The sequence below is a fragment of the Tupaia chinensis genome, unplaced genomic scaffold, assembly GCF_000334495.1.
Source record: "Tupaia chinensis unplaced genomic scaffold, TupChi_1.0 Scaffold000047_1, whole genome shotgun sequence".
NCBI lineage: Eukaryota > Metazoa > Chordata > Mammalia > Scandentia > Tupaiidae > Tupaia > Tupaia belangeri.
Window position 1 is genome coordinate 8,566,014 of NW_006159505.1, and position 27,097 is coordinate 8,593,110.

The 27,097-nt window shown below is 50.4% G+C and overlaps 1 protein-coding gene across 1 annotated transcript in view; it reads left to right on the forward strand.

Annotated features, from left to right (window-relative positions):
* LOC102495642 (SH3 and multiple ankyrin repeat domains protein 2) overlaps window positions 1–27,097 on the forward strand; it is a gene marked incomplete at its 3' end in the record, with an annotated part of 501,991 nt that overhangs the window by 306,238 nt on the left and 168,656 nt on the right. The window contains 1 exon segment of the mRNA XM_006141097.3: window positions 23,133–23,451. Coding sequence (XP_006141159.2) covers window positions 23,133–23,451 — 319 coding nt within the window.

Here is a 27,097-nt window from a genome sequence, read left to right on the forward strand (position 1 = left end):
ATTTATTTATTTATTTGGAGAGGTATTCGTTATAGGGCGCATGCGCTCGCCAGACAGACAGAGAGAGCCAGAGAGACAGAAAGCGAGAAATCACCCCTCAGGGGGGATGGTCATGCTGCAATCCCTTCTCCATTCTCCTCTCAGGATCTTGGGCACGCACGCACACACGCCTGGCGTGAGTTTTAAGCCACTGGGTCCGGGACGCAAATCGCGGTCGACTACGTGCGAGTCCAGCGACATAGCCATTACACTAACTGCTGGTTCCCACAAAGGCCTCTTTTGAGGGAAGCTGAGTTCACCTCTTTGGAAATAGTTACCAGATCTGTGACAGGAGGTGAGACTTAGAGAAGGATGGGGAACTGAACTGATGGATACATATGCTGAGAGTCGGGACTGACACATGCAAAGTTTATAAATAATTTGTACTGCACACATGGCTGGACACTGTGGAGGAGGTAGGAAACCATGCAGAAGAAGCAGGTAGATCCTCCTGGCCCTGTAGGCCGGATGATGGGAACTACTTCTGCAGTAGCTGGCTGATGGGTATGTAAAGTGGGGAGACGGGGAAAAGGGCTGGGGCCTGTGAGGCTGTTGCAGGAATCCTGGTCAGGCTGGAATTCCAGACCCTTTGGGGATGTCAAACTGCAGGGCTTCGGTTTTGCTGTCAGCAGCTAGGTGAGGGGGACCCAAGCAGACACTGTGGGTTTCAACTCAACCCACTATGGCCTGACTGGCAAGTTTCTGAGCTGCTTTGGGCCTCAGGGTCCTATTGCACATGATGGAGGAAAGTCCCTGCCCTCGAGGTGGTGGTGGAGAGAAGGGAGCAGAGGGCTAAGAAGTGCAGTCGTTGCTGTCTGGCTCCTGCCCGTAGCAGGCGTACCCTGGCTCTGCAGCTGCTGCAGCCTTGGCTGAATCTGTTGTTATTGTGTTCCCATATCTTATAGGCATCCCAAAAACAGCCAGCCAAGGTATTTTTGGGTGAAGTCTCACCAGGGCCCAGTAAAATGCAGTCCGCTCCCATTGCCTGTGATGGCCTGCCCCACGGCCCTCTGAAGTGCCTCACTGCTGGTGTTTTAGTATGGCGAGACAGCAGGTGTGCGTGACGCATGTGTGTGTGTGTCTATCTGGTCTCTCCTTGTTAAACCTCCAGGAGTCAGTCATAGAGGCCCCGCTCTGATGTCTGCTAAGTCCCAAGACCCCATCTTTCAACACCAGAGTCAGGTTAAATTTCACCCCAGAGCGTCATCTCAACACGTGAATTTCAGGGGTGCACATGAATTCAAACCATAGCAGCTGGGGGTGGCTATGACTTGAGACTTCTCGTGAGAGTTCTTCGCCCCTTTCCTCAGCATGTGGAGGGGAAGTCTCGAGTCTGCAGGTGCACCTGAGTTAGCCACCAGCTTTCCCTATTCCTCTGCCTGGCACAGCCCACCCCAATGGCTGAAGTCCCAGGAGTTCTTTCTTGTCATGCCTTTTTATTTGTTAGATGACATAGAGGGAGAGACCTGACCGCCTTGGTCCCCCTCTCTCTACCAGATGATGTCAGTGGGATCCCACTAATCAGCACTGAATTCTCTGTGCCTTCAAGGGCATCTCCTGACAAGGATACCCCTCAGAGCTGAAATGCTTCTTGAACTTCACAGCCTAAAGACATTTATGGTGCATCCCACTCCCTTTCTGACATGTGGGAATCTGAGGCTTAGGGGTGATGGGACCCATAGTCAGGTGGTGGGAGCATCAGACAGGGGAGGCTATCCACTGCATGTTCAGCTCTCCTGCCTCATGCTGGGCAGCCCACTGCGGCTCCTAGGCAGGCTGTCCCCTTTCCCCGAAGGGGTGCACATGGCATTCTGCCTTTCCAGGGGTTGGCATACCTGTGCTTCACTTTGACACTGTGGTGGCTGCCCTGGGGTCAGTGCTATAGCGATGGCTACAACACTGCAGTCCTCAAAGCCCCTCACTCCTTCGTTCCAGAGTGCTCATGTAGCCACCCTGTGCAGAAAGATGGCTGGGTCCCACGTCCTCTCTGCCTTCCACTCAGTAGCTGCACCAGGGCTGGTCAACTGCCTGGCGTTTGCTGTTCCCTCCTTCTTGCACCCCTTCCCTTAGGATCCAGTTCTTCCTAGATTTGGGGGTTTTCCTGAGGCTGTGGTGGTGCCTAATATTAACTCCACTGCCAGCTCGACCCTGGAAGAAATTGATTTGAAGGTTAAATCAGTCACTGAGCCTTAATTAGTTCCCAAAATACAGATCTGCATTTGGATCTGCTAACGAGGTGATGAATCGAGGTGGAGAACCAGTCTCACTAGGCTTCATTTTCCAGGGTATTCTGGTACCTGTACAAGTTTTGATTAGCTAACACATTGATTTAAAGAGTGGGGGCCTCCCTTTCACCCTTCCCTCACCTCCATGCCTCCTGGAAGTATTTGAAATTTGCAAAAGTTGAGTTGAGTTTGTAGGTTGAAATAAACCTCCCTCGTGGCCCCAGTCACTCCCTGGTGGGCTATAAAGGAAGCCTACAGTCTAGGAGTCCTGAGGCCTGGAAGGCCACCCTTCCTGTGTGCTCAGGGATGCCTAGCTTACCTGGTCAGTGGTCAGAGCACATCTGGGCCTCCCTGCTTTGATACACTCACCATCCCACATAGGGTGTGACTGCTACCTCCATGGGGATAGGCTATTTGCTAGATGCCGTGTGACTGGGGAAGGCCAAAGGCTCAGCCCTTGCCCTTTTCAGAAGCCCAGCCTGAGCCAAGTCACCAAATAAGGACCCAAGACACATTTTAGACATGTTATTCCCAGTTCTGGAGCTGACTTTTTAGACCATTTTTGTCTTTTATTTAGCATGAAAAGGCAGTTCGCGGGAGCACAATGGGCTTCTCTTCCATTTATTTGCTTAATATATGCACATATTATATGAAATATCATTATAAATATAGTCACGAGCCCATAGCATCCACCTTCCCATAACAGTAGAGTGGTTCATACCCGAGAACTCCCCTCCCAGTAACTGCGACAGGCTCTGAACAAAACATACACAATACCAACAGCCACAGCCCACAGGTCTCGTCAGGCCACCAAATCAGACAGAAGTAGAAGTGCCAGGGTCCTTGACAGAAGCAGAACATCCCTCCCCTTCATGATGAGTCCTGAAATTATCAAGGGAAAATGTTATCTCCTTGGGCTGAGGACTCAGGAGTTGGAGGTTTGGGGTGGAGCTGCTTGAGTGACTGTAAGTCAAAGGGGAATAATTCCAGAGAGAGGAGAGCCCCAACTTCTGCACATAAGTTCCTCTTGTTTCCTTGGCCAATTCCTGAACTGGCATGTGCATAGTGAGAGTCCACCGGGCCCAGTGGAAGACAGCAGCTTAAACGAAGTCAAGAATCCGCAGCGAGATTTTAGTATTGGCAATTTCCACCACAGGGGAAACAGAGTGTGGGGTTGAATCTCATGGCAAAGGCTTTTCTGCTTAGCCAGACTTTATTCAGGTGTCTATACCTTCTGCTAGGCCCATCTGTGCACATCTTTGTAAAACCCACTTTTGGCAAGGCTGCTGCTAAGTCAGGTTATCAAGAAACTCAGTGTCTAATCACCCTTGATGTCTGATTGGGTCCTTATCCTCCCCTATCACCCAGGTGATCTTGGCCTGTCTGCGGCACAAATCCTGTTAGATGAGTTTAGCCGGAATCTCCCTACCCCTGAGATTTCCTCTTAGTAACTTTCCAGCCACTACCCTCACCCTGCTTCCTTACCTGTAAAGTCCCACCCGACTATGCTGTATTAGGAGTTTAGTCACTGCAGTACCCCACTGCAGTGATTCCTATAGCTATCACCGTGGTTCTGAATAAATTCTTCCTTGCCACACTTTAACAAGCATCGTTAAATATTATTTTATTTAACACCTGCTACATTAGAAGAGGTTTCTAAGTATCTTGTACTTTCTGTCAGAGTCCCAGAAGGGTCCTAGCAGTTGGCACCCCATCCCAGGACCAAAGCAACAGAGACTCTCCCAACAGCGTCTAAAATCATGCCTTCACAGGACAGATTTCTGCTAAGAGTTCTACTTTCTGATAGAAAAAAAACAGAAAAAAGAAAAAAAAAAAAAACAGCATGCTTCAGAGGAAAATAACAGAACCCAGACAACAACATATGAAACACAATGCCTAGTATTGAACCAGAAATTACTAGATATATAAAGAAGAAAAATGTAGTATTTAACCACAGAAAAACAGAATTAATAGAAGCATTATCACAGACAACTCAAATGTTGAAATGTGCCTTGACCTGCATGGCAGGAAGATGTGAACCTGAAGGGGAGTGATGTGGGTGGAAAAAAAAAAAATAGACACTCAAGTAGAGGAAAGCAGGGATCTGGTGGACTGGGCATCTCTGAGGGAAGTAGCTGCAGCCCTGAGCTATTCTCAGGTTTATTCTTTTATAGGGCAAAGGGGGAGGGAGAGGCAGAAGGAAGGCCAGGTATTTTCTATTATTGATTATCAATTATTGTTCTAAACAAGCCTCCCCTTGTCTCCCCTGGCCTTCTCTAGGTGAAATATAGTTTCTTTTAAAGCCAAGTCACCAAATAAGGACCCAAGACACATTTTAGACATGTTATTCCCAGTTCTGGAGCTGACTTTTTAGACCATTTTTGTCTTTTATTTAGCATGAAAAGGCAGTTCGCGGGAGCACAATGGGCTTCTCTTCCATTTATTTGCTTAATATATGCACATATTATATGAAATATCATTATAAATATAGTCACGAGCCCATAGCATCCACCTTCCCATAACAGTAGAGTGGTTCATACCCGAGAACTCCCCTCCCAGTAACTGCGACAGGCTCTGAACAAAACATACACAATACCAACAGCCACAGCCCACAGGTCTCGTCAGGCCACCAAATCAGACAGAAGTAGAAGTGCCAGGGTCCTTGACAGAAGCAGAACATCCCTCCCCTTCATGATGAGTCCTGAAATTATCAAGGGAAAATGTTATCTCCTTGGGCTGAGGACTCAGGAGTTGGAGGTTTGGGGTGGAGCTGCTTGAGTGACTGTAAGTCAAAGGGGAATAATTCCAGAGAGAGGAGAGCCCCAACTTCTGCACATAAGTTCCTCTTGTTTCCTTGGCCAATTCCTGAACTGGCATGTGCATAGTGAGAGTCCACCGGGCCCAGTGGAAGACAGCAGCTTAAACGAAGTCAAGAATCCGCAGCGAGATTTTAGTATTGGCAATTTCCACCACAGGGGAAACAGAGTGTGGGGTTGAATCTCATGGCAAAGGCTTTTCTGCTTAGCCAGACTTTATTCAGGTGTCTATACCTTCTGCTAGGCCCATCTGTGCACATCTTTGTAAAACTCACTTTTGGCAATGCTGTTGCTACGTCAGGTTATCAAGAAACTCAGTGTCTAATCACCCTTGATGTCTGATTGGGTCCTTATCCTCCCCTATCACCCAGGTGATCTTGGCCTGTCTGCGGCACAAATCCTGTTAGATGAGTTTAGCCGGAATCTCCCTACCCCTGAGATTTCCTCTTAGTAACTTTCCAGCCACTACCCTCACCCTGCTTCCTTACCTGTAAAGTCCCACCCGACTATGCTGTATTAGGAGTTTAGTCACTGCAGTACCCCACTGCAGTGATTCCTATAGCTATCACCGTGGTTCTGAATAAATTCTTCCTTGCCACACTTTAACAAGCATCGTTAAATATTATTTTATTTAACACCTGCTACATTAGAAGAGGTTTCTAAGTATCTTGTACTTTCTGTCAGAGTCCCAGAAGGGTCCTAGCAGTTGGCACCCCATCCCAGGACCAAAGCAACAGAGACTCTCCCAACAGCGTCTAAAATCATGCCTTCACAGGACAGATTTCTGCTAAGAGTTCTACTTTCTGATAGAAAAAAAACAGAAAAAAGAAAAAAAAAAAAACCAGCAAAAGAAAAAAAAAAAAAAACAGCATGCTTCAGAGGAAAATAACAGAACCCAGACAACAACATATGAAACACAATGCCTAGTATTGAACCAGAAATTACTAGATATATAAAGAAGAAAAATGTAGTATTTAACCACAGAAAAACAGAATTAATAGAAGCATTATCACAGACAACTCAAATGTTGAAATGTGCCTTGACCTGCATGGCAGGAAGATGTGAACCTGAAGGGGAGTGATGTGGGTGGAAAAAAAAAAAATAGACACTCAAGTAGAGGAAAGCAGGGATCTGGTGGACTGGGCATCTCTGAGGGAAGTAGCTGCAGCCCTGAGCTATTCTCAGGTTTATTCTTTTATAGGGCAAAGGGGGAGGGAGAGGCAGAAGGAAGGCCAGGTATTTTCTATTATTGATTATCAATTATTGTTCTAAACAAGCCTCCCCTTGTCTCCCCTGGCCTTCTCTAGGTGAAACCAGGTATTTTCTATTATTGATTATCAATTATTGTTCTAAACAAGCCTCCCCTTGTCTCCCCTGGCTTTCTCTAGGTGAAATATAGTTTCTTTTAACCTCTGCTGGCTATGCAATATTGGCCCAAGAGAGTGGGATTGTGCCTCTGCTTGTCTTTAAAAGTTATCAGTGTTCTGCTCCGGTTTGACCACTCCCCACAGAAATGAGCAGACAAGGATTTCAAACAACTAGAATATGTATGTACGAGTTTCCGCTTTGTGCTGAGTCTTGTATTGTGCCCCATACCTTCCAGAAAGCCCCAGTTTTGGGGAGAAGATGTTCATGGTAGAAATGGTTCTAGAAACAGACATTTCACACAATGAGCACACACAGTAAAAAAAACACCTCAGATACTGAGTCCGTAGCAGGAAGTAAAAAGGTTCTTTGTTTTTATTATTCATTTATGGAATGAAAATAGTAAACAAAGACATTTTTGTAATGGGCTGGGCTCGATACTGGCAATGATAGTCTTAGTGCCTGAAGTTTGCAAATATTTTATTGTGGGGGCAGAGTAGAGAAAGACAATAAAAGCAAACTATTAAGTAACGTGACTTTCATTTTGATAAATGCAATGAAGGGAAGATAACAAGGTGCTAAGATGGAGAATAAGAGCATTACCTACTTAGACAAGGTGGCCAAGGAAAGCCTCCCAGTGAGGTGAGACCTTGACAGGGGGTGCTAATGTGCTGGGGTCAGACGTGCCCAGCCATGGGAAGGATGAGGAAAGGAGTTTCAGGTAGAGGGCATAGCAGGGACAAAGGCCTGGAGGTGTGTTCAGAGGGAGCCAACAGGGGCCTACATGAGTGAGGGGGAATGCTGAATAACAGGGGCAGTGGAGGTGATGGTGTGAGGTGGAAACCTAGAGAGTGTCATGGCCACCTGTATGTGTAGTCTTCAGGCTGCTTTAACAAAAGTACGTAGACTGAGTGACTTAAACAACAGAAATGTATTCTTCACAGTCCTGAGAGAAGTCCAAGGTCAATGTGCCCACCCTGATTGGATCTCTTTACCTCCAGAGACACCTCAAAAATTTTTATAAAGTTGATTGAGAGAGAGAGAGAGAATAGAACCAGTAGAACCTTGATGCTTTGATCTGTGTCTAGCCTCCTCCAGCCCCAATCATGGGCACATGCATGCCCTGCATACTCAGGGAGGTCTCAGACTTGAACCAGCAACCTTCTCATGTCGGTCTGCCTTGTAGAACATCACTTTTTAGCACTGCCTTATTGTTTGGCCCCTGATTGGGTGTTGATTTGGTGTCAAGTGGAGGGGATCTCTTTCTTTTTTGCAGACAGCCATCTTCTCCTCACATAGTAGGGAGAGATCAAAATAATCTCTCATGTCTCTTCTTACCGGGACACTAATCCTATCCTCATGGTCTTGTCTAATTCTAATTACCTCCCGAAGTCCCCTCTCCTAATACTATCACACTGGGGTTTTAGGACTTTAATATATAAATTGTGGAGGGGACACAAACCTTCATTCCTCAGACAGAGTCGCCCTGGCTACCCTCTGATGGTCTCGGGCTGTGTGGGGAATTGCTGTGTGGGGTAGATTTTCAGTGGGTCCTAAGGCACCCAGGCACCGTGCAGCCATAGCAGTTCTCTGTGTGTGCCTGGCATGTGCAGTCCAGTACCGAATGCCCAAGTGCTATCAGGGCACAGAGTGTGTGAAGTGAGAGTAGGGTACAGTAGAGGCAGTGAGATTCTGCAGGCAGCACCTACCCCAGTGGTGTGGTGGGAGGCCAACAAGGACATTAGAGGGGTCCGGTCCTTGGGCTCTAACCATAGGCTCCCTCAGCCCAGAGTTACCCACAAGAAGTACTTTTCCCTGATGCTGACACTTCATAGATGTCACTTTTGTGAGCACTGGCCTCTGGAAGCATTGACTCCCTTCGAGATGAGTTTGTGGTTGCCCATTCCCAATGCTCAGACTTGGGCTCAGAGAGGCAAAGCTACATGCCTGAGTTGCAGCAGGATAGATGGAAGCTGGCCTGCTCCTGACCTCCAAGCTTTCCCACAGTGCCGAGCCATGGTGTGGGGCTGAGAATCGAAGCCAGGCAGCTTGCAGCTTCAGTGTGTAGCCATCCTAGGTGGAGGAGGCAGGGTCTTCTGTCCATTCCATCCCATAAGGACTGGGAGCTGGGCCCTCCCCTGGCACCACAAGAGGCAGTAGGTCACGCTGTGAGGAACTTGACTCTGCACTGTCAAGAGTCCCCGGAACACAGGGGCTCTGCTCCAATGTTGGTAACTGGGCGGAACTCCTACTTGGATCTCTGGGTCCCTGCTCCACTTTGCTGGGCTCTGCCCTTCTCTAGGTATGGGAGCTTGGCAGGCATCCCACACCCTTATGGCCCAAAGAAGGAAGAGCCCTTACTCTTCCTGGGCAGGGGATCCAGCTCCCTCAGCCTCCATGGGTTTCTGAAAGTGAGCCCATTCTGTCTCTGGTTATTCAAGCTTTCCCTCCCCAGGTTTCTCTAGCCTGTGGGAGCCTTGGAGACCTAATGAGTCTAACATGTTGGGGCTGGCCTGCCCACCTTACAGATGAGGAAGCTGAGTCCCACAGCCCTGCCGTGGGTCAGAGACACCTGCTAGAACAGACGGCCACGATAGACTAAGCACTGGTATAAAGAAGGTGGCCCAGTCCGAGGACACCCGCTCCTGCAGCTGAGGAGTTTATGCTCCTAATCAGTGCTGTTGGTAATTGGTATATTCCCTGAAGACAGCTATCTCTGTAACTTTGAGATCTGCACGGGAGCTTTCGGGCATCCTGCCATTTCAGGGGGAGGAGCTGTTCTAGCAGGAGCTCTCTAGGACTTGGGGCTGGGTCTGAGCGATGGGGACAGGGAAACTAAGTGTTCAGGGGCCCAATGTCAAAAGGTAGAGGGACCAGCAGTTAGCATAATGGCTATGTCGCTGGACTCCCACGTAGTCGACCACGGTTTGCGTCCTGGACCCGGTGGCTTAAACTCACGCCGGGCACGTGTACGTGCGTGCCCAAGATCCCAAGAGGAGAATGGAGGAGAAGGGATTGCGGCGTGGCCATCCCCCCTGGAGGGTGATTTCTCACTTTCTGTCTCTCTGTCTGGCGAGCGCACGCGCCCTATAGCAAAAACCTCTCAAAAAAAAAAAAAAGAAAGAAAAGGTGGAGAAGGGTCAGGTGGTTATCTGTCTCGTCAGTCAAAAGTGACCCTCTGTGGGCTCAAGGATGTGCCTGAGTCTCATCCAGGGGGCTGGCAGAGGAGAAGATGGGCCTATGAGCTTGCGGTGAGGACCCTGGCTCGATCCGAGAGGGCGGCTGAGAGTGCAAGCATGGTTGATGCTGTGCTATACCTGGTAGGCTTCAGGAAGAGGTGTGCCCTGAGCACAGACCCCCGAGCCCATAGGGCAGGGCAGGTGTACACAGTCCTCAGTACAGGGAGGGTATGGGGAGCTCTTTCTGGGGCCATGTAGGCACAGGTAGTCATGCCATTCCCAGGGCACAGCAGGCACAGGTGGCCGTCCCCACCATGGAGCAGCAGGCTCTGATAAAGAAGCTAGGGGTCAAGCGTGGCCATGGATCCACCAGGCTCTGGACCCAGAGGGCCTCTGCAGCTGACTCCTGGGTGAAACTTAATCCTGCTAGAGTGTACCATCAGTGAGTCTTTCAAGGTCACCTTGAAGCCCAGGTGGCCTATGGATAAGTGAGAGGGTCCAGAGTCAGGCCCTAGTTCTTAATGAGCTGAGGTCCCTCTGAACCCTCCAGGAACTCTGAGCTGGAGCAGATCTGCATGGGCTCTGAGGTGTAGCAGTGTGTGTCCCTCTGCTGCCCTCAGGACTTCAGAGATTGCCACATGCCATTGTCAGGACTGCTGTCCTGTTCATAAGAATTAGACCTGAGGCCCATCTTAGGCTCCCTCCTTCCACCTTCCTCTCTTGTCCCTACTGGCCCTGCAGAAGGTTCATTGCCTATACCCCACCTCCCTGCCCAGTAATAACAAAGCCTTTGTTAGTAACATTCGCGAGGACACACATGCCAGTCATGGTCATGGGGACAGCAGCAGAGCCTGCCTTTGTAACATGCACATTGTGCCTCAGAATTGCACTTAGTCCCCAGTGCAGCTCCTTGAAGCAGGCATGATTACTGTGCTTGATTTGTTCAAAGATGTCCAGAGACATAAGTTGGGGCATTTCCATGAAACCAACAGAGGAGCTGGTGCAGCACTGGTACAACTGCCACAAAACCCTGCCCTCCCATTCCCAGGGAGCTGTCACCCTGCTTCAGCTCTGCTTCCCTTGGTGCACACCCACCCAAGGCCCCTTGAGTCCTCACGGGCCCACGGCCAGCCTGCTTGGCCTACTTGCAGGCCTCTGGCTCACTTCCTAGCTGAGAAGCCTCATTGTTGAGGGTTTAGGTAACTTGTGTCAGCGCACAAGCCTCAGTTTCCCCTACGGGAGGGCCAAGTGTCCTCAGTCACTCAGCTCCCAGAAAGGCTACCTCGGGGGTAGCGCATGGCACCTTTGTGCCATCACCTGCCCCTGTCCCCACACCTCCTCCCTGGCACTCAGTGTCCTGAAACATGCTGGGCTGGAGGTGCTGCAAGAAGCATGTGCCTGAAGCTGCACAGAGGAGAGCAGAGGAGGTCAGCATTTGGAGTCTGTGGTTCTTCTTGAATGGTCTTTGGGGACCCTCACCTTTCTGTGGTCAGCCCTATTTCCACCTTCCAAAGCCCCCTCCCTCACTGGCCATGGTCTTAGACCTAAAACCCAATGCAAGGTTAGGAAATGTGATCAGCACCTTCTAGACTCCTGACCCCAGCTCCCAGCAGCCCTCTGTCCAGCCTGCAGGAGATCCTGGAGCTCACCCCTCAGTGCCCCATGCTGCGATTTTCACGGGTCCATGGATCTTCCAGGAGCAAAGCTTCCCTCAATGGCTCCAGCCGTCGGGAACATTACAAATGCCACAGACTCCTACATCTTTGTGCAAAGATAACCCCGCATTATTGCTGAAACGCCTTTTTATATCTCACGTTATTTATAAAAGTATGAATCATGTAACAATTATCGTGAGATGGAGAAATGTTGCCTACTAATATTTAAATTGCAGTTATCTAGAGCTACGAGGAAAGGAAGCAAGGTCTGCTATTTTGCATCCGCTGGGGGATGGGCAGGAAGAATCCTTCTATAGCCTGTACCTACCTGCCTTGCACCTGCCGCCTCCCTGCTTCCCACTCGGTCTCAATGGCCAAGGCTCTCACGCAGGCACTGCCTTTCTCAGCACCTAGTTTTCACTTCTGTAAGATAATGTGGAGGCTAAGGCGTCTGGGCATTCATGGGGGCCCTGAGAAGGAATCCCTTTGCTAACAGGATCAGATAAGAGCTTTACCTGGAAGAAGGGACACACGAAAAGAAAACATGAATGCATCCGAGTACCAAAGGGGGCTTGTTTGTTTCAGAGACGGGGCACAGGAGATGGCCTTGCTATCCCTTTACAGAGTTTTCTAAATCGAATATTATTTATGTAATGACGGCTGACAGCCTTAAAGTCCAGACGTGATTATAAATATTAAGTTACTTGATCCTCAGTATCTTCTAGAAAGCAGTGATGGGTCACGGAGACCCTTGAGGTTTGTTTTCTCCTTTCAGCTCCCTGCAGGCCTCCCAGCTGACCAGTGGTTAGTACTACTGCACTCCGATCTTCCCTAGTTCTGCAGCCCCTCACTCCATCTGTGTTTCCATCCAAAACAGGGGGTGGAGATTGATTCATCTTTAGGCACACTCAAGAAGGGAAGGGAAAATACCACCCTCTGGGATATTGGGGCACTCTTGCTCCAAAGCCCTGAAAAGCTTGCTGGTGTTGCTTCTTGCATCTCAACATTTTATGACCCTCTCTTTTCATTTGGTTGTCACCACGCTAGGTGGAACATGAGGTTTTGTGCACATCTCCTGGGAGGTGCAGCCCAGCCCAAGGCTCTTCTTTGTGCTCCCTTTCTGTAGCAACCTGGTAGAGGCCCCGGGATCCTAGTCTGAGCTCACACACCAAGGTCAAGACTCCCACGTACAAGCTGTCCAATTGTCTTTGACAGTCTGCATCCATGTAGGCTGCCAGAGGGACTGTCGGGACCCCTGGCCCCAACTGCTGCCAGGAGAATCACAGTAATTAACCAACTATCAGAAACAAACTGCGGTAGTGATCCTAGTGATGACGATGGAGCACACCTTCGTCACCACTGTGTGTAAGCACTGCACCCAGCAATCATTTCATCTCAACCCGGCCCATTGAAGCAGCTACTGCCACTGCTTGTCCAGGATCCAGAGGCATCTTGTGACCTGTGGACAATTCCTTAGCTGGAATTTGAACCCATAAAGTCTGCCTGCAGATGTTTCAGGGTGCTTATAGAGAACTGGACCAAAGTCAGAGGTGCCCCAGCTCTGGGCAGGGCTCTTGAAGGCACTCTTGCCCGAGTTCCTGGCTGGTTAGCTCTGTCAGTTGGGTCTCAGTTGGAAGCAACAGCATCCACTCTGGCTTGTTGATGCAGAAAGAGAAGATGCTAACAGATACCAGGTGGTCATGTTGCTCCAAGGGGTCCAGAGAGCCGGGCTGGGGCCCATGTGAGAAGCTGGAGTGTCCAGCCCCCTCTGCTGCCCCATGGAACACTCAGCAAAGTGGCACCTCTGCTGCTGCAGATGGTCAGAGGTTCTGGCACAAACTCGATCTTATTCTAGAGTCACATTCTGTACCAGCCAGCTCCCTCTCATTGAGCCTCCTGTATCAGAGCATTCCTTGCATGGTGATTGGCTCAAGCCCTGGCAGGAGGGGAGCTGGAGGGTGAGCCCTGGTTTCCTCTCCAGGTAGGCAGGATGTGAGAGCATGGGGAACTCTGCAGTCACAGCAAGGACACTGAGCTGACCACTGTCTGGTGTATCTGCCCGTGGGGCAAGGGTGAGGTTGGTTCACAGAGCTCTGAAACACAGGTCATCTCACTTTCCCAGGGGCAGCTGGGTAGTGTGGCCATGGTTTAGCACAAGCTATTGCTTGGCCTCTGTTGGGCCAATGCATGACCCTGGGCAAAAGTAGGGATGGTGGGGCACAGAGAAAATAAGGTGACTTCTGGCCTCAGTTGACTTGAGTATAACTGGAGCCCAGCCTGGTGTACCTGGTCAAATGCTTTGGGACACTCAGGGAAAAAGAGTAGAAGCTAAGGCTTGGCACTTCTGTTTTCATTGGTTCATTCATTCATTTGCATCCAGTATGCCATCCTCCCTGCTCCGATGTAAAAATTAATGAACTTGGGGAGCTCTGAGAGCCCTGAGAAGTGATCTCTCTATTGACAGGAGCAATCAGTAGATTTCTTTAAAGATGAAACACCCGAAAGAATATGAATGCATCTGAGAGACTGAAAGGGTCTTATTTCTTTCAGCACCAGGGACAGGGGATATTGCTTTGCTATGCCTTTACGGACTTTTCTAAGTTGAATGTATGTATGTAGTATTTGCTGAAAGCCCTGAAGTCCAGACACTATTATAAATATTCATTTACTTGTTCCTCACCACCTTCTAGAAAGCAGCACCATTAATATCTCCACTTCACAGATGCAGAAACAAAGGCACAGAGAGATTCCCATGGCTTTTCCAGGGTCAGGGAGCTGGCAGGCACTCACCCCTGGAAGCTCTCACTCCCGAGCCTTGCGTGTGCTGATATCCTTCCTTTTGCATCTCAAACACGAGCTCACATATCCCCACAGCCAACACTGGGGATAAGTGAGTTATTCCCATTTACAGATGTGGAAACTGAGTGTCAGGGGTGCCTGACAAGCCCACAGTTGCAGAGGGTGTGAGACACAGAGTCAGCCCCGAAACCTATGGCCAGCTCTTCCCCTGCAGTTACGCAGAGGCAAAGGTGGGTTCCCCATCAGTATTAATCGGCAACTTTACTGAGACCCGTAGGCACGGTCGCGTCTCGCCAGGCATGTTTATAGCACCTGGTACATACTCCCTGCCAGGACTTCAGAGCGTCTTGAAATGTTCTGATGTGTGAAGAGCCTTTTTTTATACAAGAAGTGAAATTATTTTCAGCCTGTTGTCAGGCAGTTGTCAAAAGATGTGGAAAATAAAGGGTTTAGTGAGTCTGAGGGTTGGGGAGGGGTGTTCCGTATAGAGGGTGAGTCCGTAGGACCCAGGCTGTAGTAGTGCCAATTCCAGTAGGGATAGGGGAGGGTGGGAGAGGAGATACACGGAGCTTTGGACCACAGGGACTGGCTTAATTACCACCAAGGGAGAGGCACTGGAGTCGGGCTGAGTGGAGCTAAGTTGGTGCTCAAGGATGAGGCTTGGCTCACAGGCAGTGCAGGCTGGATGCTGCTGCTTGGCAGGCTGAGGTCACAGCAGGCCCAGGATCCATTCCTAACCCACTGAATAAAGCCCAGCATGGTGATGTGCGCCTATGGTCTCAGCGGCTCAGGAACCTGAGGTAGGAGGACAGCAAACTTATAGTCAGGACCAGGCTGGGAGGCTGAAGGTTCGGACTTCATTTCAGAGTGGACCTTTTCCTCCTTGGTAAACGGTGATTTCGGGATCTCTGCTAGCCTTTCATCCTATTTTTTATCTGCCCATCACTGACTCAAAAAGTGTTTGCTGTGCTTTGGGATAGGTGGGTTGGCAGACCAGGAAACAGATTCACCCCTACACACCTAGACTCACATGCCCTGTCGCTTACTTCACCCCAGCCTTCCTGAGAGCAGAAAGTTCCTCCTCTCCTTTCTGTCCCACTCCTGGAATGAAATCCATTTGCGATAAAGCCTCATCTGTGCTTAGTAGGAACGTGGCCTGCACAGCCTCCAGGGTGTTTTAGGTCTTGCATGAAGAACCCTATTAGGACCAGAGTCAGAGGTTGATGGAAAGGAAAGTTCATTCATCTGTGGGCATTTGGGTTCCAACAGATCCACCCTTACAGCCATGGGGCAGGGATGTCTGACCCCTCTGGAACCCTGGCAGGTTGCCCAGCCTCTCTGCACTCACTCAGGTCATCCGAAGCACCTTGCAGCTTGTCTTGGGGAGCTGTAGAGGGGGCTTCCACAGGAACATTCCAGAAGTTTATATCATGAGATGAACTGCTCAGGGAAAATGACCTCCAGAAGCCTCAGAGAAAAATGGGTTTTTAGAGTTTATCGTCCATCCTTGTCTTAATTTTTATTTTTAACCCTCCCTCTCAGTTGTCCTCTGTGTCCTTGTTTTTTGTTTATTTGTTTTGTTTCTTGAGAGTTTTTTGCTATAGGGGATGTGCGCTCGCCAGAAAAAGAGAGAGAGACAAAAAGCGAGAAATCACTTGGGTCACACCGCAATCCCTTCTCCTCCATTCTCCTCTCAGGATCTTGGGCACACACGCACATGCGCCCCGCATGAGTTTAAGCCACTGAGTCCAGGACTCGAACTGCTGTCGACTACATGGGAGTCCAGTGACATAGCCATTACACCAACAGCTGGTCCCCTGGCTGGCTTTTTAATACACTCCTTTTGCTTTGTTTTCTTTTGCCTGTGTATGTGGACCTAACTGAGCTACTACTCCTGATCTTTGTGAATTTTTTACTCAGTGTCCTCTAAGCGTGAGCTGGAAAACTTGTCTGCTCCTCGAAAGAACTCAGGGTGTCTAGAAAAGGTGTCCTTGACCTTCTGGGTGTTTTCTGGAACTCATACAATGTCCTCCTTCTAGTCTCACCTCCTGCCCTTACACAGTCCAAGGTGGTGACTTGGAGTCTTGTCAGTCTTACTCTCTGCTGCAGCCCAGGGGCTTGTATAAGCTGGTGGGCCAGAAGTCCAGTGGGACGTTGGATGCAGGGTGTGGTTTTGGATGGGGCAGAGGGAGCCCAGGATGGAGAGCAGAGCCTGCCCTCTGCTCCAGGCCAGTGAGTTTCATCCTGGAAAGGCTCCCTTCTGTCTAGGCAGCCCCAGACCCCATTTGTCTCCCAGGTCTGCTCTTACTTGTGGACAAACTCCAAGAGGAGCAGTCGCTCCACATGCAGCTGGCAACCAGGCAGAGGTGGAGGGCTTCCACCTAGGCCTTGTGTTACCTACATTTGGGATTTCTGGTTCTGCCCTGGCTCAGACTGGGCAGAGCCTTTTCTCCATCCTTCCACGTATCTGTGTAACCGACTCAGGGTGGAGGCCTGAGCATGGCACCAGGATCCATCTTGTCCCATGCCTTTCAAGCTGGAAAAGGGTAGAATTGTCACGTGGCTGCAGTAAAGGGGTTTCATTCCCACATCCTCCAGTAGCCGAAAGGTTGCTGAAAATGGCTGGGCACCACTGACTTTTGGCACAAGGGTCAGGCCCCAACCTCGCCCACCCTCAGCTGCTCTAGGAGGTGGCATGCTCTCCTTGCACCACTGCTGGTATCCAAGGCAGCAGTGCTGGAGCAGTGATTGGGAGAGAAACTTGGCTGGGGACGAGGCTCTGAGCTTTCGGAAGGGTGTCAATTTCCAACAGATGGAGGGAGGATTGAGCATCGCGGAGTCTCTGAGGCTCCCGGAGAGTTTTCTGAGTTTTGGCAAGTTTTCTGGGCCCATGTGGCCAGGTACATGGGGGGACCAGGTCCCTCAGCCTCTGGAGAGGTGTTTCGTCCTTATGCAGATAAGGCGTTTCCATCCCAGCTTCCCAGTGACCCCCAGCCAAGGCAGGCAGCCAGGCCTCAGGCCAGCGTGCTTGATAGACTTGATGCCCACCATCTTGAAGACCCATGGAAGACACATCTTCAGTTCCCCCTACATGGGAAGAAAGGTTGATGTGTCCTTGTTGGCGACACTTGGCGCATTTGAGGGAAATTCTTCTGGAAGCTGTTCAATCTTGTCCAAAGTGTCCAAGGAGATGAATGAATTGTGTGGGCAGGTCTATGACAGTGAATAGTCTCTTAGTGTGTGTCATCGAAGTGCCTTTGCCTCCGTTCTGTGAATCGACAAGGCAGTGCACTGGGGCGAGAACACCCAGGGCAGCGTGTTGACGTGGCTGACTGAGTTGAGTAAGTGAGATGAGAAATGACGTCAGAAGGCCCAGCTGCCCTAGGGTACACTCTGGTGAGTCCACTGCCATCTCTGCTGTTCCTAAAACCCAGAGGCTGCATGGCAAGGCATCCGACCACCCTGAGCGTGCCTGCAAAGAAAGGCTCATACTCCTTCCGGCAGCCAGCCTTCTTCTTATGCCGCCATTTTTGTTGACACAAGTATGTCAGCCATATGGAATTCAACTTCAGTGTTCCAGTTGCTTTTTCCTCATCTCATCTTGTCTTTTAAAAAAAAAAAAAATTTCGGAAGCAGCTCTCTTAGCAACCGAAAAAACGCACACTTAATTACAGCCCCGGCAGCAGATACATCTGCGACAGAACCTTGCCCCCTGGGATGTTTCATTTCGCTTCAGGAAGACCTTTCTCCTGGGGTAGAAATAGCGTGCTGTCCCACCTGCCGCCGCACGCCCACAGCGTCCCCTTCTCCTGTGTGCTGTGCGGGTAGAACTTTGTCAATGTAGCGCTTCTCAGGGCTGAGCCTTCCTGGGCAAGCTTTCTCCTTGGGCTTCAGCTGGGGTGGAGGTGCTCAAGAACCGTGCAAAGTGCCTCTAAAGAGCTTGTTTTTAGCAGCGGCCTGGAATCAGGGCACTCCTTGGCTGGGTTGCAGTTTAATTGTTTTCTTATCTCTCTCTCTCTCTCTCTCTCTCTCTCTCTCTTTTTTTTTTTTAAAAAGAAAAGTGGAAGGGGGGTGGAATCCTGTGTTTTGCAGGGTAATTAGCACAATGGGGGGAGCCAGAGAAGTAATGAGTACTTGTGTCTGATTCTTTGAGATGGAAATCTGGGTCGCATTCAAAAATTCCAGAATGCTGGAATGTCTACCAGGTTCGCTGTGGTCTGAAGTGTGAGGCATATCTGGTACTTGGACGCTTCCCCCTTTGACTTTCTTACATCTGTTAGCTGGCAAACAAACTTGGCTTTTTCTTTAAAAAATTTTGTGTTAAAAAAAAAAAAAAGAGCACAGTGTTTATATTTAGGCACAGGCGCAGGGAGCACCCAGCAGCAGCCTGAGTTTCCCTGGATAACCGGGCTCAGGCATCCAAATGCCTTCCCGTTTCCCGGACACCAGCTGCAGGACGCTTGAGCTGCATCAGCCCTCCGCGGTGCCTCTTCCTAAATGCCCTGATCACAAAAGCAGAGTAGCTCAGCTCACATGACGAACGCCGCGCGAGGTAGTCGGGTTTGAGAGCAGCCCCAGTCTACGCACAGTTGGTTCCCAGCTGACAGACAGAGATGGGGTGGGCCTTGTCACCAGCGCGCTGGGTCTGGCGTGCCCAGCGATGCTCGGCAGTGCACAGTGCCCAGATACCCGCCACCTCTTCCAGGGCCCCAGCTTCTCTGGCACCGAGGGGCTGGGCTGTGCGCCTCGCCTTCCTCCCATCCGAGAAGGTTATATAATGAGCGGACCACTGCCAAAGTCACAGGGAAAATGAAGTCTTTGTTAAATGCCTTCACCAAGAAGGAAGGTAAGGAAAAAGCTGTAGGGCGCGTGGTGCATGGGAATTAGCAGATTTCTTACGGATTCTCGGGGGGAGAGCGGGACTCCAGTTCCTCCTAAAATTGCTGGTTGTTAATCCGTGTCATGCAGGGGGATAATTACTTGCGGTTTGTGATACGGTTTTGTTTGAGTTGGTCTGGGATATTAACACGGTTGAAGGTGCCGTTTTATTTTACAATGTCTTTAAGCCTCCAGCCCTTTGCAGAACGGCATTCCGGAATGTCCCTCCATGGTGACTGTGCCGGAGGACACATTAAGAACTAAGTCCTATGGAAAAGAAAGGAAGTTTTGACTCGAGTCTGGCGGTTACCTGGAGGCTGCTAAGCACTTCCTCCGGCAGGTCGGGGCACATGGCTGGCTGCACCGTGGGAGGGGTGGAGGCATCAGAGCCACTTCGTGGCTCTCCTTGGCTGTCCCTGGTTGCAATTTCATGGAGTGGAAGGGGATCTAGCGTGCCAGACTTGAAAAGTGCATACGCTTTTTGTCATACCTTGTGTAATTTTTATTGTGGAAAAAAAATGTATAAATAAACGCATGGAAGACAGCTAAGAAAATATCCACCCACTTAGAGTTTGCAGATTGCCTGAAAGAAGGAAACAGTTGGGTGGAATATTAATCATTTTCAGACAGGAAAAGACTTATTTTTAACCCTTTTCACAAAAATCATCACTTCCATGGGTAGTTTCAGTTAGTTTGGTCAGACAGCTCTCGTTTTATGAAATCAGATGGTTTATGAAGATATTACTTTAAAGAAATTAGAAAGGTACTCCCTTGCCCAAGCTCATTGTAAAATAAACACCGAAGAAATTTCTGTGCTCAGGAAACTAATTTAATGTGAATGTTGGCAGTTAAGCAAGGCAGTTTTCATTAAAATGTTCGCCCAAATGTCACCCATGTGATTCCTTTTTAGTAACTTGCCTGATCTCCCAGGTAAAATGGATTTGAAAACGTCCTAGCTATTTTATTCCTTATAGGGTGGCCTCCCCTTGTGAATTCTTAACCACTCTCCTCCAGGTCCTCCCTATTCAGACTGATTCTCCAGAATCTGTATTTTTTAAAAATGCCTTTGTCTTTGCTCATTCTCTTACATTATTCACAACCATGCACCTTCTAGGACTTGAGTGTGAGCCCATGGGCAGCAGGAGCATTTCAGTCGGGGGCGATGGTGTCAGGTCACTGTGTATCTCTTCTGGTCTTGCATACACGTTTCCTTCCTAACGAGTTTATCTTGGCAATTGGTAGGACTCCCCAAATGCCATCACTTTTCTATTAAGAGCATTGATACGTTGCCCAGTTACATGGATCAGAAAAAGAATTTACTGTATTGTTGGGGTGGGAAGCCTTGGCCGGATGGAAGCCTTCCCTTGCCTGGGAGGTATGTGGGTACCTCCTCCACCTGTAAGAGGAAGCCCTGGCCTCTCGCTTCTCCTTGAGCAGGCTCCAGGAACCCAGGCAGCTGGGTGACTGCTTTCTTCTTGCTGTGTCTGCCTTTCACACGGATGTAGTCCTGCAGTCCATAGTCTCTGTAAATGAAAGCTCATTGGTCTCTGAGATTGTGGGACCCTCAGCCCTTTGCAGGGTCCTTTAACCCCTCCCCCATGTCATGCAATTCCCAGATCACCCAAAGCCCCCACCCTCAGCCCCCTCCAGTTGCATTGTTCAAAGCCTCAGTAAGGAGCACACAGTCATTCCTCAGGGTTTTTTTTAGCCTCTGCCTGCTTATAGGGAGGGACACTAGTGTGATTTAACATGCTCATGACCAGCAAAACCCCATTCGGTGGTCTGACCCAAGATGAGGTGTTCTAGTAGGTGGACTGCAGTGGACTCCGGGCCAGTTCCTTGAGGGGGCAGCCTTGTGGCTCTTGAGAGAGAGGTGTCCATGGAGGATGCTGTCAGCCTTCCTCCTCTTGTCTCTCTTCTGACCAACCTAAATGCTGGCATTCAGGAATTTATTTGCTTTGTTAAGAAATTAAGAGTGGGATGAAAGTCCCAGCTCAAGAGCCCAGGCTTAATGGTGCCTCTTCCCCTGACAAAACGCTTCACAGAGGAAGCAGATGAGAGCGAGTGTGTGCTGTCGCTTAATTGGAAACACTGTGACCTCCCTGATGTGTCATTTCCGAATTCTTAACGAGTGTACTGCAGTCCAAGTGCGCGTCCCCAGGAAGCCTCAGGCTGTTCTGTGTAGCTCCAGGGCTAGGTTCCTGAATCTGTTTTCCTGGGACTGCCCTGCATCCTGGGAAGGTGGGTTAGGGGGGCACTGGGTCACAGCTGTCTTGGTGGAGCTCTGCCAGCGCCACCTCTGTCTCCCTTGAGCTCTGCCAGAGCCACTTCTGTCCCTTTCAATTCTGTCAGTGCTACCTCTGTTCCTTTGAGTGTTGCCAGCACCATCTCTGTTCAGCATGAGCTCGGTCAGTGCCACCTCTGTACCTGGGAGCCCTGCCAGTATTGCCTTTGCTCCACATGAGCTCTGCCAGCACCACCTCTATTGCCCTTCCCCCTTGAATCTTCTGGTGTTGCCTCTTAACCTCTTGAGCTCTATCAGATCCATCCCTGTTCCCCTTGAACTGTCCAGTACTACGTCTGTCTTCTTCCTCGAATCTGTCAGGCCACCTTTGTCTCCCTTGAGCTTCGCCAGTGCTATTGCTGTCCCCTGTCATCCAGGTGTGTGTAGGCTGGCTGCAGTGTCTCTGAAGGATACAGCCATCTTTGGTTTTGCTATCCTCATGGCGGTCTCTGACCTTAGACAGCCAGGGGTAGCCGACTGTCTCGGTCCCAGTCCTAAAGCACTAGTGATGCTCTTTTTCCTTTGAGACATTAAAGCCCTTTCCCCAGGCCCACTCCCCCTAGAGGACACATATTGTCCCTTGCTTTGCAGCTTCCAACTTGACAAATGGCAACCCTGGCCATGGGCATCACATGCTTGAGGACTAAGGGTGGGTTCAGACCTGAGGGTTGTCATCCCAAGGCAGTGGAAGATCGGCCTCAGGCATCAGAGGGCCTGGGGAAGCCCAGCATCTTGGGCTAATCAGGGACTGTGGGCATCTCCTGCTTCCCCGTAGCCTGGCGGGCTATTCCCTGAGATGCCCCATCTCATAAGGACACTGTCTATTTCTGGCTCCAGCCTCCTGAGCATCCCAGGGCCTCCACACATGGTCGCCAGCCCCCATGGCCATCAGGGCCACTGTCCTTGTTCTGCTCCTGGGCACACTGAACTCAGGAGAATCAGGCCTTGCTTCTCTCTGGGACTCCACAAGGTCAGAGGTGCACACCTTCTGCTCTGTCCCACGCTGGGCCCCAGTTTGAAAGAAAAGGAGTGTCTCAGTGAGGGCTAGAGTGGGCTCACTTGACTGACAGACTGACTTGCTTTGGCTGCAGAAACCAAGCAGCGCAGCTGGGTGGCTGAAATAGCAGCATTTATTGCCTGGTGCTCCCAGAGGCTGGAAGTCCGCCATCGAGGTGTGGGCAGGGTGGGTTCCTCTGGGTCCCTCTCCTTGGCTTGTAGACAGTGTCTTCTCATGGTGTCTCACATGATCATCCTGGGAGTGGGTATCCTGCTCACCTCTTCTTAGAAGAACACCAATCCTATGGGGTTAGGGCCCTCCCTTATGACACCATTTTAACTTAACTGTAAAGAGCCTGTCTCCAAACACAGTCAGGCTCTGAGGCACTAAGGGTGAGGATGCCAGCATATGGATTTTGGGGGCATATAGTTCAACCCATTGGAGAGACCAAGCTTAAGTCATCAGAAGGGGGTTTCATAGTAGCTTGGTGTCCTGACTGCTTTGTGAGACTGACTCATGGCTCCCCTCTGGTGGGGCAGTCCACCCTTGCACAAGCACCACCAGCCAGACTCTTCCGGGCTGTTGGAAGAATGGGCAACCGCCAGATGGAAGCTCGGGTCCCGAGATCCTTCCATCTGAAGCCTTGGCCTGAGCTTCTGTGCCATGGAGACATTCTCAATCTCCACCCTGTCTCTCTGCATCTATGGTGGGGTGAGTTCTGGGCCTCATGGCATCTAGCTGGGGACCCAGCACAGAACTCATGGCTCCCCTCTGCTCGGCTCGCATGGGGGTTGGGGGGTAGATGCACCCAGGCCGGTGCCTCTTCGTGTCCTGCCTGCACCGACGTGACACGGCTGTACTCACCTGGCCCTCTCCCTGTTCTCTCCCCATGCAGTGCCCTTCCGGGAGGCCCCGGCATACTCTAATCGCAGGCGGCGGCCCCCCAACACGTTGGCCGCCCCCCGGGTCCTGCTGCGGTCCAACAGTGACAACAACCTCAATGCCAGCGCTCCCGAGTGGGCCGTCTGCTCCACGGCCCCCTCGCACCGCAGCCTCTCACCCCAGTTGCTGCAGCAGACGCCCAGCAAGCCCGATGGCGCTGTGAAGACCATCGGGAGCTACGTGCCTGGGCCTCGCAGCCGGTCCCCGTCGCTCAACAGGCTGGGCGGCGCAGGCGAGGATGGCAAGAGGCCCCAGCCGCACTGGCACGTCGGGTAAGACATGGGCATCAGGAGGTGTGTGTGGGGTGGCTTCCATGGGTACCAGGGTGAGGGAGACCCTGTGCACCATGGACCCTAGTTCTTCCAACTTGGGCCTTATCCAGAGGGTAAACAGAAAGCCTGTTGACCTGCTGTGCATCCAGCCCAGGTGCCATGAAATTGTTACAGCCCGGGTTCTGCCCTCTGCCGCTGCTGAGGTGGCCTGAGGACTGGGGTCATTTTCCTGAGCTGAGCTTCCTAGGGGGGCTGGGATGCTACTGCAGCCTGGACCCTCATTTCCTTTCCTTGCACCTCAACTTCTTGGCCCTAGAAGTGAAGTGTCTGGTGGGAGGAGGTAGGCAGCAAGCCTGGTGTGTGCCGAGAGCGCTTCCCACATGTGCACACTTGTGAACACACTGGGTCCCAGGTTGTCACTAGTAGCAGTGGGAAAGCCTGGCACACATGAGAAAAGCAAGGCTCAGAGAGGCCAGGCCATACAGCAGCCTCAGTCATGGTCTCAGCTACTACCTGGAGTGGGGACTGTGTGCCCAGCACGACAGGTGCATGAGGGCATCTCAGTTGGTCTCCAGAGCAGCCGTGGGTGATGGGCTTGTCCCATTTCCTAGACAGGGACATAGACCAGCATAGGATAGACTGAGAATCTGCCCATGGTCTCTTGGTTGGAGCCCTCTAGAACGTCTAACTTTGGTTCTGGTTCTACAACCAGCTTCTTGCCTCCCAAGCAGCCAGGGCTGGATTCGCACTCAGCCCCAACTCCTAGGCATGCTTCCTGCTTTGTCATGCTGCTTTCCAGAATATTTCAGGCAAAGAAGGAATTTCTGAGGGTCACTTCATTGCTGACACCTTTGGGCCTGAGTTTGTTTTCAGTGCAAGCGATTAAGGCAGGAGCAGGGACAGTCTCTGGTGCCCTTGTGGGGGCTGGGCCCATCCTGTGAACTTTAGCACTACCAACTCCTTTCCCCAAAAGGTTCCCAAACTTGCCCTGGGTCACCCAGCCAGGAGGAAGCAGGGGCAAGACACTGACCCAGGTCCTGGTTCTGGAGCGATGACATTGGCTTGGTGTTCATGTAGAGTTGGGCCTGTGGCCTGTGTTTTTCTAGTTGGTGCAGTGTTTTGGTGATCCTTAAAAGTCCCTTTTGGGGGACAAGCAGATGGTTGACCACAGTTCGAATCCTGGATCCAGTGGTTTAAAAACTCATGCTGGGTGCATGTGCACCTCTGCCCAAAATCCCGAGAAGAGAATGGAAGAAAGGGGATTGCAGCATGGCCATTCCCCTTGGAGGGTGATTTCTCACTTTCTGGCTGTCTGGCAAGCACACGTGCCCTATGGCAAAAATCTCTCTAAAAAAATTAAATTTAATTAAATTAAAAAATAAAAGCCCCCTTTGGCTTGGCACTTGGTGATTTGGGTTCCTGACTTCACCCCAGCATGCCTGCTTCGCTGGTCTCAGAAACCATGTGTATTTCCAGCCTGGTTGTGGTGTCTTGCTCGGCTCAGCCATGCCCTCATACCAGCTCCAATCATGGCTGTCAGAGAAGAAAGTCACCACCTCCTGTGGTACCCACGGACCCTCTCCTGCCAGTTCAGTGTGACTTCAGGGAGGGGTCAGTGCCTTAGACCACCCAGGGAGCTGATTGCCCTGGCCTGACCAGGACCAATAGACAAGGTCCAGGGGCTGCAGCCAAGGAAGCCGTGGTGAGAACATGCCCTGGGAGCTCAGGTCTCTGGGTCCAGTGGCAGGGTCTTGGTCTGACCTTCTCAGAAGCAGCATTCCCCACCCCACATCAGCTCTTTAACCCTCTAACCCCCTTGACATTTCCCACAGAGCTCAATGACAAGATTCAGTCCCTCGTTCTGGTCTAGATTCCGGTATTGCATAAGCCCCAGGGAGAAGTCCCAGGTGCTAAGAACAGTTAGAAGCTAAATTAAAGGATTCCCCTGAGGCAGCCAATTCCACCCTTAGCTAGAATTGACTATAATTTAAAAAAGAGTGTGTCCCCTTCCCCCAGCACAAACCTTAGATTAGAAGGCAGCGTGGCAGGGCTTGCACAGGCTGCACCAAGTGTTGCAGCGAGGAGGGAAAAGCAACAGGGGCTGTGGTCGGGGCCTCCCAGTTGCCCCCAGTGTCCTGCACATACACGGGCACACCATTTGTGTTTGTGTGTGCATGCCTATGTAATGTTTGGTGCTTGTGTGTCCATGCATACATGCGTATGAGTATATGTTTATGAACACGTGTGTGTACTCCCATGTATAATGTTAGCACACTTACGTGTGTAAACATTTCTGTGTGTGCATGTCTATGTATATGTGCAAGTGTGTGTTTATGCTTATATGTCTGTGTTTGCCTTCCACACCCATATGTTCGGTCTGTGCAGTTGTATGTGTATGTGCGCATACATGATGCAGTGATTTTAAAGGAAACTATAGTAATATGAGTTTACACTGGACTCATGATTAGCCTTCAGATCATGTAGCATAGGTCTCTACTGTTTTTATCAACAGAAATGCTTTGCATCGAAATCAAAGAGATAATGTTTGTTTTGCTATTAGCGGAGAATGTTGAGTACTAAAAGCCCAAACATTTAGTAGAACATTAAGGAACAAGTGAAAGACTAAATGTATTGAGGAAAGTCCTTCCTTATAGAAAATGTGTTCCTTCCAACCTAGTGCATGAGTTTGCAGGGTGCTCAATAAACAGACCTAGGTTACTGTCATTAAACTCACTCTGCTTTGTGAAAATCTGCTGCATAATTGGTTCTATAATTAGAAAGGAAAATAAATCATTTCCATTCGTGTAAAAAGATGATTTGCTTAAAAGGAAAAATGACTAGTCATACTTGAAGTTTACCTCCATGCCAATCATACTCAGAAATTCAATAGGCTTTTTGCATGTGGTGAACAAAATACTTCTGTGTGCACAATGAACAGAAACATTTGTGTGTGCATACATGTGTGTGTGTGTGTGTGTGTGTGTGAGAGCCGCCAGTGCTTGCTGCCTGACTGCCTGTACACATTCTCTGTACTGTACCACTGAGTTGCTATGGAACCGTGCGCAACTTACCCACTCTGCTTTGCCTTCGTCAGTTATAAAATAAGGATGGAAAAGAGCAGTGTCAGCCTGTTCTCAAGATTAAAGGAAGGAATTCAGGGCAGGTGCCTAGCTGAGTGTCATATGCTTGCAAGTGTTCAGTTCACACTGATCCTTAGACCTCAAATCTGAGTCCAGCCCAGTGCTCAGAGTTCAGCCAGGGCTGTGCCCTGTATCAGCCAGAAGTGTTGGGTTGGGTGTCTGGGATTGCCTGGGATGGAGGGCTTTCAGTGCTAAAGCCAGAATGTCAGTGCCCCGACTGCTAGCCTGCTGCTTGTCCCGAGTCAGAAAGCTGTCCTGGCCCGGCTGATACCCAGCCTGGCTAGGTGGCACCTTGGCCTACCAGTCCTGCCTCTTTTGGCCTTGTCCCTGTCTTTTCCCTTCTCTCTGCCTACCTGTCCCATGTACTTCTGCCCCCTCGTTGGTGACATAGCCAAGCTGCAGGTCCTTAGCCCTCCCACCCGTTCTCACTGCAACTTGCTGGTGGACTGGCCTCTCTCTGGGATGGCCTCCCTCCTGGCCTGCCCAGAGCCCCCACCTGTGTTCCT